This window comes from Myotis nattereri (assembly GCF_964212035.1).
Source record: "Myotis nattereri genome assembly, chromosome: 1".
In the NCBI taxonomy this organism is placed as follows: Eukaryota; Metazoa; Chordata; class Mammalia; order Chiroptera; family Vespertilionidae; genus Myotis; species Myotis nattereri.
Genome location: NC_138075.1, coordinates 227,251,395 through 227,267,768, shown reverse-complemented (window position 1 = coordinate 227,267,768; position 16,374 = coordinate 227,251,395). Strand labels below are relative to the sequence as shown.

The 16,374-nt window shown below is 52.9% G+C and overlaps 1 protein-coding gene across 2 annotated transcripts in view; it reads left to right on the top strand.

Moving 5' to 3' along the window:
* The window catches only part of STX18 (syntaxin 18), an 81,243-nt gene that overhangs the window by 51,792 nt on the left and 13,077 nt on the right, over positions 1-16,374 (top strand). For both annotated transcript variants that reach the window (XM_081101622.1, XM_081101623.1), the window contains 4 exons: positions 9,834-9,901; positions 14,103-14,218; positions 15,531-15,608; positions 15,764-15,830. In XM_081101622.1, the coding sequence (XP_080957748.1) occupies positions 9,834-9,901; positions 14,103-14,218; positions 15,531-15,608; positions 15,764-15,830 (329 nt within the window). The remainder of the gene's footprint in view (positions 1-9,833; positions 9,902-14,102; positions 14,219-15,530; positions 15,609-15,763; positions 15,831-16,374) is intronic.

Here is a 16,374-nt window from a genome sequence, read left to right as displayed (position 1 = left end):
TAAGTTGAGTTGATGTTAAGTCACCTTGACTCAGTGACATCCAGTGGGCGTGCTCGTAGGTGACATTCCCGGAGGCCACAGTCCTGCTTGCCTCTGCGCCTCCTCCTGGAGCCCAGGACAGAGTCCCTTCTTGGGCTGTATTTGACTTTCCAGGCCCGGAATGGCTGTCTTCAGAGGAGAATGAAGGACTCGTGAGGGGACTGAGGATGTTTAGGTGGAGAGGAGAGAAGATTCAGGTCGGGGACAGCAGCTGGTCTCCGCGCAGAGGAAAAGAGAGCTCTGTGCTGTGAGTGGACGGCTGACGTGGGAGAGGCGGGCCCTCCCTGTGGGCACAGCAGGTAGCAAGGTGCCGGGAGCCAGGAGTGGCCGCGCCTGGAAATGTGCTCAGGAGACGCAGTGTCCGGAGCTGGAAGTACAGGGATACAGCGTTTGATTGGAGTCAAGTGTGAGCGTGGCCGCAGTGAGATGTACAGAGAGAGGGGCCAGGAGTGAGGACGGGCTGAGAACATGACAGACTTGCTGTTCGAGGTGCAAGGGCCTAGACCTGTTTAAAACGGAAGCGGCCTGATCACGGGTCATTAGCACCGTAGGGCGCGGTTCAGCTTTTAAAAGTAAGACGTGAGCTCTTTCATTGTGTCTCCAACATGAAGGACGTAAGATTCTACTTTTCTCCATTTTCTGAATTCCTTAAAGGGATGGGGCTTAACAGTAGGAAGGGCAGCCTTTTCAGGTTGTTAGAAAGCTGGTTGCTCATGTGAGAAATTAGGCCTCCGAGTTCATCCCAGCTGGAGTTAGCCCTGTCCCCTCTGTCCACCGTCCCTGCAGGGGCAGGGCTCTGAAGCTGGCGCAGAAGAAAGAGGGGCTAGAAAAGCCGCCTCCTGTGCACGTTTCCCTGTCTCTCTCCTCAAAGCACAGGCTCAGTTCTGGAAGCTGCAGTCCAGGAGCTGACATGTTCTCAGCGGGTACTCAGAACAGGTTATTCAGCTACTAGTTAGTTATGTTTCTTAGATCCAGACCGCCTGTCTTTTTTCTAATGAAGTTTCCAGCCTGATGGGATAGAGCATATGTTCAGCTAACACATGTAACACTGTGTACACACATACACATACAACGTATATGACACGCATACACTCAGCCAGTAGGCACAGTGTGCTTCAAGAAAGCTCTGCAGAGAAAGTGGGAAGTGACCCCAGAAGGTCAGGTTTAAAACCTTCTTGGGCTAAACACATTGGAGTAGAGGTTTGGCCGACGAGAAAGACCTTCCGGGCAGAGAAGGGCGGGTGCCCTGGTGCAGAGGCAGAAAGAGGCGGCTTTGCGGTGGCGTGTGGGAGGGTGGGGTGAGGAGCAGTTGGTGCTAGCTCTTTGGCGGATGTTTAGCAAGGTGAGTGGACAGGCCCAGCCGACCATTTAAACTTGGGGGGTGAGAGGAGGGAAAGACGGGTCTAAAACAGGATATTTTCTAATGTGGGGAACAGAGACAGCGCTCTTCCTCGCTTGGGGGATGGGACCGGAGGGGCTGCTAGGAAGCCAGGAGGGATGGAGAGGGAGCGGTTGGATCATTAGCACCTCTGGACTGGTTGCTTTTGAGCCCCAGTGGGACCTGCAGGGGATGGGGGGACCCACTCACCTGGACCATGGAGTGAGGCAGGGCTGGGTGGGCGTTTTCTGCAGACAGCAGGCAGAGCTGTGGAGGGGAGAGAGTTGTTCAGCAGGAATGTGTGAGGGCTGAACGTAAGTCTCAGAGGCTGGGGAAGCAGGGCGGGGGGGGGGGGGGTTGAGTGAAGGTGAAGGAAAGTTGTCAGGGTTTGAGAAGAGGACCTGGACGGAAGGGGTCCTGGGAGCCCAGGGAGGACAGGGGTGGAGCTTGCACGAGGACTGTCACCCTCCAGTGCCCGCACCATTGAAGGGTGGCATCGTGCCGGGGGGACGGGGAGCATTGAGCACAGACCCAGGGCTGGAGTGAAGGCGAGCCAGGCAGGAGCAGTTCGCCTGTGTGACCCCCGGGCAGGCTGGCTGCTGTGAGCCCAGCACCGGTGGAATGTCTGTGGCTGTGCCAGCCTCTTTTGTGGGGTGACTAGCCGCTGGGAGCTTCTCTAACAGGGACAGGACTCCGACACCCCGCTGTGACTTCAGCAGGTCGCCACGCCCCAAGAGGTCCTCTGGTTCTGGACTTCTAGCTGGAATTGGTCTTGATGCATTTTTCAATGATGACTGAAGGGGGTGGGTTCGGGATTTAGTTAGGGGGCCTCCCAATTAAGCTGGGGAACACGATCCTTGTGAAAAGTCATTTCAGCTTATCAGTAGTTGGCAAACATTTCTACAGCAGTGGTGGTTCTGGCTGAGCCTTTGGCTGCTTACTCAACTGAACAGCAAGCTGTGTCCACTGAGGGAATGAAAAAAATAATGATGTTGTGTTACAGGAACTTTTTACAATATGCCAGAGGGACCCACTGGAGTCTCTTTAATCTTGAACAATGGCTGTTTCTTGCAGAGGCGAATTATGCAAATCGGTACTTAGTGTTTCACAATCAATCGGGTCTTTGTTGGGAGAGCAGCGAGGGCCAGCAGGCAAAGCGCCTCCTCCTGGTGTGGGCGCTGCAGCCAGAGGGGCGCGGGTGCCGGCCGTGAGCTCTGCGGCTGAAATGCCCGTGTCCTTTGGGAAGAGCCCGGCCGCTTTGTACCAGGGATTTTGTTTTACAGTTTATCTTCCTTTCGGTGATTTACAAAACACCCGCGGAGGAGCCGCCAGCAGGACTGTTCTGTGGGTGACATAAAGCCGGGCGCACCCGCCGGGACAGATGGAGCCGCGCTCCCTTCCCCCGGTGCCAGCCCGCTCGGGCTCTCCAAGTGCACACGTGCATGTATTCTAAACAGTGTCATTTCGGCTCCGGCCTGGCCCAGCAGTTAACTTTCACCGTCCCTCGAGTCTAGATAGGAACAAAGAACCCGAGGACTTTAAAAGCCCTTGGGGAAACGGTGATATGTTTGCGTGCCCGTTATCGCTGCAGCTGTCATGCTTGTGCTGCCATCTAGTGGTTAAGGGAGTCACTCTGCCCTACTAGTAACTCCTTCCCTGCTAGGAAGCCATGCAGAGCAGTTCAGTTCACAGGTTAAATCATTATTGAGGAAGCGCTTCAGGCTACGCTGTGAGCAGCTTATGTCACATCTCAGAACCAGGCGGTGACGGGCAGGGGGTCCGTGCCCTGGCCTGGAAGAGGCAGCGGAGGCCTTCTGGAGGCTGTCGCCAAGCAGCCTGGCCGACAGGGCTCAGAGGACTGGGAATGGGAGGGGAGGCTCTGAGTCTGGGGAAGGCCACGGGGAGACAGAGGCGGAGCCCGGGGCTTAAGGAATTGGACTCGATCCTGTGGGTCCATGTAACTTGGGGAAGTCCTTGGAAGACTTACCTTTTTGTTTGAGACAGTTTTCTGTCTGATGGCAAAGATGGAACACACGAGTCATAGAAAAATTTTGAAGCACAAAGAGGTATTAAGAATAAAGCAAAGTCTCCAAATCTTGCCGCCCAGAAACCATCCGTGTTTTGATGAGCAGCCTGAGGTTCCTCTCTGCGTGTAAACCGCGTGGGCGCGCGTTTCCTGTACTTCCTGTCCGTGGCCTTCGGGCAGCCGTGCTTTCCCCCACTCGACAGCGTGCTCGTGGAGCCCCTCCCTGTCAGCAGCCCTGGGTGAGTCCCGCCAGCGCAGGTTGGGCTGTTTGGTTTTGTCTGGCCTCTCCTCAAAAGCCTTGATGTGTAAGGACAGGGAAGCGAGGCTTTTCCCTCAAGTGCATCGACTGTGGGACCACACGGCTGCTGTTTCATAATCAACTTGCTTTGATGGTGGGGGGATCGCGTGGAGAGTCGCCGTGTCTTGCTGATTTGGGGACTTGGCTTTACTAAAATACAGTCACTTGGAAGTGAACTCCGTTTATCTTCAGAGAAGGAGAGGGCGGGTCCGCTGAATAGCTGGAGTTTTAGGACGGAGTTTAGACAAGCCGGTGGGTTAGCAGCAGCTTCCGGAAGAGGCGACGGGCAGACCCGGAGCGTGGCTGTCGCTCTCTGCTGTCCCGCAGCTGTAGCAGCCTTTCCGTGGGCAGAGCACCTCAGCGCGGGGACCTCTGCCCTCAGGGGGTGCTGGCCACACTCCTGGCAAAGCAGCCCTCTGAGAACTGCCTGGCTGGGGGGGGGGGGGGTGTCGGGGGGGCATCTTCGTGGGTAGACGTGTCTCCTGCTTGTTTTGAGCCATTTATACGAACTGTGTTACCTCGGTGCCTTCCCATCTGTAATGTGGGTCATAATGGACTCTGTCTCCTTCTATCGTTTCAGGAAGTGAATGAGGCCAGGGAGGCAGAGCATTTAGCTCGGTGCCCGCGCATAGTATGCACTCAATAAAAGTTGCCTTTTAACTTGTGCTACTGCTGTTTGTAAGAAATGGTTTTTACAGCTCTCCCTTTGTAGTGGAGCCCAAGGATATTAAGCAACTTGCTCAGAATTTCAGCTGGCAAAGCCTGAGAGTTAGAAGAGCTATAAACACACCCCTTTCTTCCCAGCCCAACTTTGGAACCACCTGAAAGAGAAATACAGGAGTCAGAACACAAAAAGCCAAGTTCGATTTGTGGCCAGATGTGGGTGGAGCGTGGACCTGAAGAGCCCCCTCTGCCGCTGGCCGCCAAGCACGCCCACCTTCTCCAAGTCATAAGCCAGAGAGCTTTCGCCTCCGCCCTCCGAGAGGCCGGGAGCAGCTGTCAGCGACGTCCTCCCACACGAAGCCTGAGGACAGCAGAAGGCGGCCCAACGAGATGAGAGCCAAAGGACCCAGCCAGCTCCCCGTGTTCCTGCCAACGCCCCGTCTGCCCTGCTCCATGCCAGCCCCACACACCACCTTTCGCCCCGGCCTGCTCTGCCCGCGCCCCGTCCTGAGACGCGTGGAGATGAGCTCAGGTTGGGGAGCAGCACCCCTCCTGGAAGTTGCCTTCGTGGCACCTTGCAGCCCTGAGGGCGGTGTTTGCTGATTGACACGCAGGGAGCACTGGTCACATTGGCCAGTCTCTCCAACCACCCGTGTCCTTGGTCAGACTCTCAACATCCCCGTGGCCGTCAGTTCCAAGCCTCCTGGGTAGCACCCCACAGGGGCCAGCAGCCGCCTCGGAGCAGTGGCCTCCACTGGGGTCACGTTCCCTCTGGCAGGCACATCTCACTGGGCACGTGTGTGGGGACACAAGAGCCTCCCGCAGTCTTCCTCTGCCCACTCAGACACATTTTAAGCCCATGCACACAGGCGTCTCACCTGAAACCCTGCTCATACTTCCCTGAAGAAAGACCTCAAACTCAAGCTGACCATGAGTAGTTTTCTTAGTCGTGGCGGTATAATACGGACTAAGTAACTTGGCCCTGAGGCGTAGGCCTGCCATCCACCCCGCTTCGCCATCACTGGCCTTGTGGCCTTGCCTGGGCCCTAGTTTCCATGCTTCTTGGAAGGGGATGGGGTGATGTGGATTCATCCGGTTGTTATGGGGAGTACCTGACAGCGAATGCCGAGCAGTTCATGCCTGGCACACGTGGCTGGTGCTCTGTGACAGCCACGCCCGGGACCTCCCGAGGGCAGTGCACTGTCGATCCAGATGTGAGAGGAGAAAAGCAGCTGATGTGCTCACTCACTGCTGTTCCCAGTCCCCGGGCGTCCCCTGTGAGCCCTCTGCTGAAAGCTAGTCGTGACACCCATCAGGAACCTGTGTTTCCATTTGTGCCTGACACTCGGGTGCCTGGGTTCCGTCCGGGCTTCCCCCCTGCGTCCCTGAACAAATGACTCACCCTCGCCCCGACGCACTTTCTCACCTGTAAACGGGTGTGATGATGTGGCTGCCTCGTGGGGCTGCTGGAAGGATTGTATGAGCTGGTGCACGCAGAGCTCTTGGAAGCTGCCTGGTTCATAGCAGACTCTCAAAGAAGATGGTGCCGATTTGCCGACGTGGCAGTGAGACTGCTCAGTGGAGCTTAGAAATAAAGCAGCTGAGATTGCAATGGATTTAGGTGTTGGTTCAGGTGTGGGTTACTGCTGTTTTGGCAGCAGAAAATCTGCACTTCAAAATGACTAAAAATGTTAAGAAAGTGCTTGAGTCGGAGATTTTTCAAAATAATATTCTACTGCCCTAACCGGTTTGGCTCAGTGGATAGAGCGTCGGCCTGCAGACTGAAAGGTCCCAGGTTCGATTCCGGTCAAGGGCATGTACATTGGTTGTGGGAACATCCCCAGTGGGAGGTGTGCAGGAGGCAGCTGATCGATGTTTCTCTCTCATCGATGTTTCTAACTCTCTATCCCTCTCCCTTCCTCTCTGCAAAAAATCAATAAAATATAGTTTTAAAAAATAATAATAATATTCTACTCAGGAAAATGTTAAATGCCCTGCAGGGGACAGAGTGGATAGGGACCCATGCACCCGGCACCCACCTTCAGCGGCGGTGAACTCAGGGCTGACCCTGTTTCATCCGCTTCCCTCCCCACTCCCGTATTATTCTGAAGCAACTCCAGGGATGTCATTTTATTTGTAAATTTTTCAGCACATATCCTTAAAAGATAAGGATTTTAAAAACAAAAATATTAAGAACAATCATACATAATACTGTTATCATACCTGAATAAAAATTCATTATAATTACTTAGCACCATTAGATGTTAAGTGGGAGGTTTTCAAACCAGTTGAATAATAGTACACAGCAGGCACTGAAGTGACTTCAATGTCCAATGACACGACACAGCAGCGTGTCTGTCACCGGTGGTATTGGGAGCCCGTGGAGCTCAGTGTCAGGAGGGTCCCACTCCTGCTCTCGCTGGTTCCGCCTCTCGGGCCTTTGGGTCCTTCCCGCTGAGGAAGGAGATTTCCACGGGGTTGTCAGTCGGATGAAGTAACCCCTGGCAGTGACGGGTGGAGGAGACAGTAGCTAGCACTGCCTTCCCTTTTCTTTTAGCTACAGCTCGGTTCTTGCTTTAAATCACGGTGTTTGTTGGAAATGAAGGATTCCGTCTTCATCCATCTGTCCTGTCCGATAGACAGTACAGTGTGGCGTGTGGTCCGGGCGCGGCCCCCGCTGTAGAACCTTCCCGGGAAGGTGCTCGGCTGGGGAACAGAGCCTCTCTCTGCAGCTCATCAGCTCGCACCTTGTCAGCGATTGTACCGCGATGCTCACCTGCCTGCCCTCACTGACAGGCGAGGAGAATGATTTGCACAGAGCCGGTGTATTCTTCTTCGTCTGTTTGTTCACAGCATCCAGGTGCCCCCTCGTGATAGCTTTGCTACTTCTTGAAGTCAGGAGTAATCAGATCTTGAAGCCCTTTCCCTCTCCTTTCCCCCATCCAACATGTAGGTCCTGGGGACACAGCAGTGAGTGGGACCTCAGAGAACTTAATGGAAGTTTGATGGGGTCGTAGATAAAACGTCTTTCACATGGAAAGTGCTGGCAGGGGTCTATGAAACACTGCAGGAGGTGTTAGGGAAGGCCTCATGGAGGAGGTGGCATTTGAGCGGAACTTGAAGGATGTGCTGGGGTTCTTTGGGTGGCATGGGGTTGCATCAAGGAAGAAGGCTGTTCCAGGCAGAGAAAGAGCGGTCACAAAGGCACAGAGCTGGGGAATGGCGTGCCCACACTGCCCGTCTATGAAATGCCCCACTCGTGGCTCAGCCCCCAAAGCGCTCCCGACTTTAGCCCTTGCGTCTTATCACCTCCCTGGCCCCGCAGGCACTTGCCCAGTGACCCCTTCCTTCCTCCCAGGAACCCTCTCCCTGTCATTCAATGATATCAAGATCAAGAGGCTGACACTAGTTTTAGATTTTAATGGGGCAAATGTGCTTCCATTTTGCTCTGATTTTCTTGTCAAACTTGAAATGAGGGTCTTTCTCCTTTAAAAGTAAGAGTTATTCTCTGTAGGTACACACATTTAAGAACTCTTTTCAGAATTAACACTATATGTGGAAATATTCACAACCCAAAGCATACAACTCTGTAACCTCTCTAAAACTTTGAAAACGCCAGGGGCATATCACAGTTGTGTGAAATATAATATGCTGTTTTTGGCAGTTTATTCGCACAAAATAGGGCTTAAGCACAACAGTAAACAGATGAGAGGTTGGCCAAGAGTTTCCATAGAGATGGTGGTGGTCACGTGGTTAAACTGTCAGATCATTCCTCATGGCAATGACCCTATCCTGGGGTGCTATTCGGGGGCTTATGCTGTCTATTTAGGTAAATCAGAGGCCTATTAGGATTTTTTCCTTGTTATTGATCTGTTGCGATTTGTGCGTGTGTTTATTTTAGGAAGCTGATAAAATTTCAGGGTTGTCAAATACCTATAGAAATCTCAATGCTCATTTATTTCTTTGTATCCTTGGCATTTGAAATATTACCTTATACATTGTGCTCATGTTAAGTATTGAGTTCTATTGATGATATTGTAATTATTTAACACCTCTTAAGTTACCAAGAATTCCATTTAATCCTGAATAAGCTTCACTCCATTTTAATACATTCATTTTATAGAAATTTGCCATTACAGAGCATAAGACATTGGGATCACATATGTTATACTTTCAGTGAAGCCTCTTGCAGTTATGTTTTTGAGATGCCCCTGGGGCCTTCTTGTTCCTGGCACACACACACCCACACACCATTCCCCCTAGACTAGACCTAGCTAAAGAGGGCGGTGGCAGCTGGATCTAGCTTATGGAGTAGATTCCTTTAAAACTTTCCTTGGACCTTTTAAAGCTTTTTATGGAAAACTTTTTGACTCCTAAAAATCCTGTTTTGGATAATTAGGCCCTAAGTAGGTGTGCTATGGACGGAATGTGTGTGTCCCCAAAATTCCTATGTTGGAGTCCGAACCCCCAATGTGATGGTATTTGAAGATGGGGTCTTTGGGGGTGATTAGTTCACGGGGTGGAGCCCCACGAATGGGATTGGTGCCCTTTCACAAGAGCTGTGAGAGAGGGGGTCTCTCTCTTCACCGTGTCAGGGTTCAGCAAGAAGGCAGCGTGCGCAAACCACACTATGATGGTCTCTGGAGCAGACACCGAATCTGCCAGCACCTTGATCGTGGCCTTCCAGCCCCCAGAGCTGTGAGAAATAAATGTCTGTTGTTTAGGGCCCCGGCCTATAGTATTTTGTTACAGCAGCCCAGGCTGGCTTAGACAAGGCGTATTAGAGTCTCACTGCTGCCATAACAAAGCCACCAACTCTGGTTTAGAGCAGCACACTTTTATTATCTTCCTTCCTCGTTTTACTTTGTTTTTCATTCATAGCTCCATGCACAGTACTTGGCACATGGTAGATGCTGTAGAGTTGGTTTTGAAGATGCTGAAACCGGCCGTCACGAATGGAATCCTCCGCACTGTGTGTTCTCTGTTCATCCTGGCACGGCCGTGGGGGGCCGGGGCCGGCTGTGCAGGGATAAACCGGGGCCCTGGACCTTGTCACTGCTGCTTGGCGAGGGCCCTTTTCTGAACGGGAGAGCTCTGCCTTACGGTCCGTTTAGACAAAGAGAGAAAAGGGGATTGGCCGCGTTGGCATTTGCTGTGCAGATAGCAGACATGCGTTAGCCCGTGTCACTCAGAGTTCCTCAGGACCATTTCTCCAAAATGCCATAGGCCACAGCAGTCACAGGAAGGAAGAGCCATTAAAAAGAGATCAAGGCCAGCAATGTCAGTGGCTATACACACGTCTAAAACCAAAGTTGTCCAGTTTGTAGTTTCAGAATCTTTCTACAACCTGCACTCCATTCTCTGTTAATATTACATGTGAGGATAACACCCATCTAGCTATATAAACATTTTGTTTTGTTTTATTTTAGATTTCACACATCGGCAAACTGAGAGATTTTCTTCTGGAACACAGGAAAGACTACATCAATGCTCACAGGTAAGTGCGTACTTTTTACTGTGGCTTTGCTGACTGTTCTTGTCCACACTGACATCCTGACCTTTTACTGGGGGACTCCGAGACGTAATGGGGAAGATCAGTTTGGCAGGGCGCCCACCGAGCACAGGGCTGCTCAGAGTCCTGATACCCCCACAGCAACATGTCCTGTTCTCATAGCCCAGGTGGTGGCGTCTCTGTGTGCACCTCACTGCTGGGAACTCAGGTGAGGGGGCAGAGCGTCTCACTCAGGAAGAATGTGGAAATGCCGTGGAGATGAGCGCTTGCCGGTTGGAGCGGGGGGCCGGGGGGGGGGGGGGGCTGTGTTTAGGTTGATGTTCTTAAAAGATAAAGCATTTCGACGGAGCCTCCAGATCAACGGTTCTCAACCTGTGGGTCACGACCCCCTTGGTGGTCGAACGACCCTTTCACAGGAGTCGCCTAAGACCATCAAAAAACACATATATAATTACATATTGTTTCGTGATTAATCACTATGCTTTAATTATGTTCAATTTGTAACAATGAAATTGGGGGTCACCACAACATGAGGAACTGTATTAAAGGGTCGCGGCATTAGGAAGGTTGAGAACCACTGCTCTAGACGGTCTCTGGAGCAGGTGGCCGCTCTTGCAGACAGAGCACAGGCGGGGTGCAGGTCCTCACGGCGGGGTGCAGGTCCTGGCTCCTGCCCTCCGCCCTCCATGTGCCCGGGTGTGTACACCAGGCAGTTGTGTGGGTAATGGACGTTGGATTGGACCTGGGAGATGACAGAATCAGGAGCATCTCGGGAGGATTTCATCTCCGTGAGACGAGGGGATTGGCCCCAGAACCCGTCCTCTCACGGGGCCGGAGAATGGAAAAGAAACCCTCTTGTCAATATACACAGGGGGAATGTTTTGTATAAACGCTTTACCAGAGAAAAGATTAACTTCGGGTGGATTTTAAATAACCCTTGACACTTTGTCACTGAACATAGACAACTTTGTACATTTAAGTGTATTTCATTTGAATAACTAAAAATATACTAAAGTTATTACCCTATGCCTAGGACCAAGAAGACGGTATTTTTAAGTTCTTAGTTCAAATAGTTGGTGAACACTAGATGGCAGTGTAAGCTGTTTCTAAAGGTGTGTTTGTATAGCAAGTACTAATCTTATGGTCCATAAAATGGAAGCTGCAGTTATTTTGGGAAACTTAACCCCACGATGTAAACCTTCAGCGTCCAGCTCTTCCGTGGGCATCCATTGTTAACTTCCCTCGGCCGCGAAAAGGCCTCCGGCTGCGTGAAGGCTATAAATGATGGTTTAGTTCAAGCCACCACCTCATCAGCCTACAGACCAGTGGTTCTCAAACTTGGCTGCACATTAGAATCACCTGGGAATCTTTTTAAAATCCTGATTTCTGGGCCTCATCCTCCGGAAATTCTGTTTCTTTGTTATGGGGTGGGGCCCCAACATTAGTAACAAAGAAACAGAATTTCCGGAGGATGAGGCCCAGAAATTAGGATTTTAAAAAGATTCCAAGGTGATTCTAATGTGCAGCCAAGGTTGAGAACCACCGCCATAGACCCAGTGTTTCGCTCTCAGCCAGGCTCAGCCTCTGCCCCTGCGACCACATCCAGCCCACTGCCTGTGTTTGAACAGCCGTGAGCTAAGAATAGTTTTCACGTTTTTAAATGGCTGGGGAAGAACAATAAACTTCTCCACATATGAAAATTCTGTGAAATTCTGATTTCAGGGCCCGTTAATAACATGTATCAGAGCAGCACCGTGCCCACTCGTGTGTGCATTTCTGTGACGGCCGAGTGGAGCGCTGGGGCAGGCACACGGCCCTCAGTGTAATGTGTTTATGTTGGACCCTTTCAGAAAACATCTGCGGAGCCCCGCTCGAAATACTCAGGGTGATGCTCCCTCAGCAGCTAGTGAGGAGACTCAAATAAGACAATGCCGTTGAAATTTGGTGCAGGAAGAAAAAAGCAGCGGTTCAATAAAGGATTGCTGTGTCAGGGCGCTGCTCTGATTATAGCGGTGCCACCAAGGCAGTTCTCTCACACAGCTCAGCCCCCCACGCGTGCCAGTGTTCCCAGGCCGCCAGGCCAGGTCACGCCAAGGCCTTTCCTCGGACGCCCTCAGGAGAGCGGGCACTGCCTGAGCCGTCCCCGGGCCAGCCTCAGTGGCAGCGGACGCTGGGCCTTCCTGGCTGTGCGCGAGGGTCAGGCAGAGCTGTGGCTCCTGAGGCTTTCCTAGTCTTGACCAGTCCATCACCCGTTTCCTGGTCACAACCAGTCGTTGCCAGCTAATGTGCTCTGAGTTCCATTCCTGACCTGTTTCAGTCCTTTTGAAAGAGCGAGGGCTTCGGGCCAGGCACACCTAGGAGCTGGCGTCAGCTCGCCGAGTGTTAACCATGTGTGTGCGTTCAGCTCACTTCACGGCTGTTTGCTTCTTTGTAAAACCTGGACAGAGTTTTTCACAAGGATTGACTGAGAGTGTTCTTGGCACACGTCAGTCCCTTGGTGGATAGAAATGGAGTTGGAACCCCATTTGACCTGTGATGCAGTTGGGGTGATCACTGAAAAAAGAAAGCGCCTCGTCTCCTGCCAGACAGGGGGAGGGAGGGGGGAGAAAGGTGGGAGGCAGGAGGCAGGCCAGCATGACGCCGTGGGTGCGGTACCGGTTTATCGCTAGTGGAATCCAGGGTGGCAGGCAGGGCTGGGTCAGCGGGCGGTGGCCTTGATGCGGGCTCCTGAGTTAAACACTCACAGCCGGGGATGCCACTGAGCAGCCACGGCTCCTGGAGCGCAGAGAGCGGGCAGGTCCCTTTAGAGCCCGTGAGAGGAACAGAGCCGTGCCTCTGCTGTCCAAGCAGCAGGTCCCACGGGGGGGCTGTGGATGGACGTGGGGCCACATTCCTGCCAGCCCCTCTGCCAGGTGGTCAGAGGGAGGGCGGGAGGGAGGAGGCTGAGGGGGAGGCTGGGAGTCCTGGGTGACTCCTGCCCCAGAGCACGAGGACTAGGAAGGAAGCGTGGCCTCAATGCCCTAGATTCTCTCCAGACGGAGAGAGGCCGCCCTCCCTCCCCTCCCAGTCGGCGCTCCCGCCCAGAGCCTGACTGGGAGGCCTTTCTCTCTCCCTCCTGCCTGTGCCATGCGGCCACGGCGCTCCAGCAGCATTTGGATGGAGTATGATGGTGGAATTGAAAGAACATGTTTAGAAATATTGCGTTCAGACCCATAAGGCTCTGTTAGTTGGACATAATTAGGAAGCTGTAATTTTTTCCATAATGTAGAGCTCAGACTTTATTGACCCATTTAATTTTTTTAATAATGACATTTTACTAGAGCAGAACAGCATGCAACCTAGGTCGCCTCTGGCTGCGTCTCTTGAATGATTTCATTTAAAAATAAGTTCCCACTTCTGGTAGATGGACCATTTCTGCAATATCCTGGCAACAAGACAACACCACAGGGGCAGGGGGGTGGGAGGGGTCTCTTGGTTTCTGCTGTTGTTACTAATAGAATAACCATACTGCTAATTTCCTATTTAAAAGGTTAACATAAAATGTGCCCTAAAGAAACATAACCTTTTAATTGAGTCATCAGTTTTATCGAATTAACCTTTAGGACTTTTCCATTTCACTGAGCTGAGGTTCCATTAAGTCAAAATATAGCAAAGGCGGATGTTAATCTAATGTTCTCAGAGTTAGTCATTTAGAGGTCTGCTCTGACCCGGGGCGAGGAAGTGAGCAGCTCTCTTTGTCCTTGTCCCTGACCCTGCTACCCCAACCGGGAGCAGGGAGCAAGCCTGAACCCGTACATGCCTTTGGGAATTGAACCTGTGACCCTTAGTGTGCGACCGATGCTCTAACCGCTGAGTACACCGCCAGGGCCAAAGCCACATTTTTAATGAGGGCTGCATGCTCCAGCCGGACAGCTCCCAGGCCTGCGTCCCTCTCTCTGCGCGGCTGCTCCAGCTTGGCCTCTGCAGGCGCTTTTTCTGTCTGATGTCTTCCAAGTGTGGGTTCCCCGCCCTGACCGTCCTCTCACCTCTGAGCCTGGCCGGTCCCTCCCCTCCTTCAGTCTCAGCGTGGCTGTCACTCGGGCAGGGAAGCTTATTTCCCTCACGCCCACTGGGCTGCGTGACGTGCCCATTTGCTGCTGCCCTTTAATTTTGCCCCCATGCCCACTCTCTCTCTATCTCTTTTTAGCCATATCCTGTCCGAATATGGGAGGATGACAGACGCAGAGCGAGACCAGATAGACCAGGATGCGCAGACGTTCATGAGGACCTGCTCAGAAGCAATTCAGCAGCTGAGGAATCAAGGTGAGGTGTTCTGGGGCTCAGACACAGCCGCAACCATCCTGGAATCCTCACGGCATCACCAGTTACAGCTCCCTCTGGGCACCTGTTTAGATTCAGGTTTTAAAGCTTCCAAATCCTTCTTTTTCTGATCAGTGTTTTAACATAAGCAGATAAAAGTAATGAAAAGGCCGTAATCTAAGTTAAATAAACAGGACCTCTCCAAACAACTAAAAGCTGTCTAAGGGGCCAGGGTCAGAGAAGATGCGTGAGTGTGTGTGTGTGTGTGTGTGTGTGTGTGTGTGTGTGTGTGTCAGCCCTTAGCAATCACATAAGTCATGCTCCGTGCCCGTAAGGGTCTATGCCAGCCCTGGGCAAACTACGGCCTGCGGGCCGGATCCGTCCCGTTTGAAATGAATAAAACTAAAAAAAAAAAGACCGTACCCTTTTATGTAATGATGTTTACTTTGAATTTATATTAGTTCACACAAACACTCCATCCATGCTTTTGTTCCGGCCCTCCGGTCCAGTTTAAGAACCCATTGTGGCCCTCGAGTCAAAAAGTTTGCCCACCCCTGGTATGCTGACATAACCTAGAACAGTGGTTCTCAACCTTGGCTGCACATTAGAATCACATGGGAATCTTTTTAAAATCCTGATTTCTGGGCCTCAGATTCCCAGGTGATTCTAATGTGCAGCCAAGGTTGAGAACCACTGACCTAGAACATACACGGGAACCTAATAACACCACGAGCTAAGTGCTGGGCCTTGTGACGGGCCCATTGACTCGGCCTTAGCTCCTCATGTGTAAAGTAAGCACAGCCATGGCTGCCTGTAGATGGCAGTGTCGGCGACTGGCAGTGATGGGTGTCACGTGCGACCAGGCGCTCAGCTCTCAGTGCCTGGGGCTGACCTGCCGGGTCCAGGGCTCGGGCTTCGGAGATGCAAGTTTGCAGGAGGAAGGCACCCTGTGGCCAGGAGTCCAGGGAGGGTTGACTCCATGTCGACGGGACCCGGTGAGTGGTAGTGGGGGGTAGGGCGGCAGGACACACCGTCCCAGGCACTGGGAGTGTGTGGTCCGCTCTCAAGAAGTGGGCGCACCAAACACCATTCTTACGCGCTGCCAGACGATCAGCTGTGTGACTGGTTTTCCTGCAGGCTCATCTCTCATCTTGTAAAGCCTGACGCTCTTACTCTTTTAAAAAGGCAGCTGCTCACGCCGCTCTTGTCCTGTAGCTGGTGTTAAATGCTTTGAGTGGAGAAACTCTGAGGAGGCGGACGCCTGGCTCTTCAGCTGAGGTGCGTGCCGAGACCTGAGCCTTGCTCTCTGTTGCAGCCCACAAGGAGACCCACTCCCAGCAAGTGAGGGAGCACAGGAGCGCCATCCTGGACTTCACCCAGGACTACCTGAGAAGTACGTTCTTGTCCTAGCGGCGCGGGCGTTTCCGCGGAGGAGATGCGCGCTCCGCTTTGCTGGCGGAAGACCACAGCGTCTCATTGTATTTGACGAGCCCTTTGCCCGAGAAGCCCTTTTAATCAGTCTGTGTTCTGGTGCTTCCCCTGCAACAGGAGTTTGCAAACTGTACTCAGAACAAAGAGCCATCCGCGTGAAACGAGTGGTGGATAAGAAGAGGCTGTGAGTATTGCTGGTGGGCCCTTCGTTACTTCGTTAGCAGCCGTGATGGTGATGGCGTGGCGCTCGGGCTCTGCGTGGCCCGTGCGGAGTGCCTGCAGATGCGGGGCGGGCTCTGCGTGGCCATGCGGAGTGCCTGCAGATGCGGGGTGGGCTCTGCGTGGCCATGCGGAGTGCCTGCAGATGCGGGGTGGGCTCTGCGTGGCCGTGCGGAGTGCCTGCAGATGCGGGGTGGGCGCTCGGGCTCTGCGTGGGCCGTGCGGAGTGCCTGCAGATGCGGGGCGGGCGCTCGCTGAGCCTCGCTGGCTCACAGCAACCCCGGGAGGCAGGGCTGTTGTCTTGATATTACGGGTGGGGAGGCTGCAGCTCAGGAAGTGAGGTACCTCACCCCGAGGGTGCAGCCAGGCGGAGCAGAGGCCCTTGGTCCACAGTTTGTGCCTCTACCCATCTTGTGGTCTTAGTTCCTGAGGGAAGAGCCGAGCACTGCGAGCAGTGTCCCGCCAGGCCTCCTCAGGCGTCTGCGCCATGCCCTGCACCCCCTCCCCCC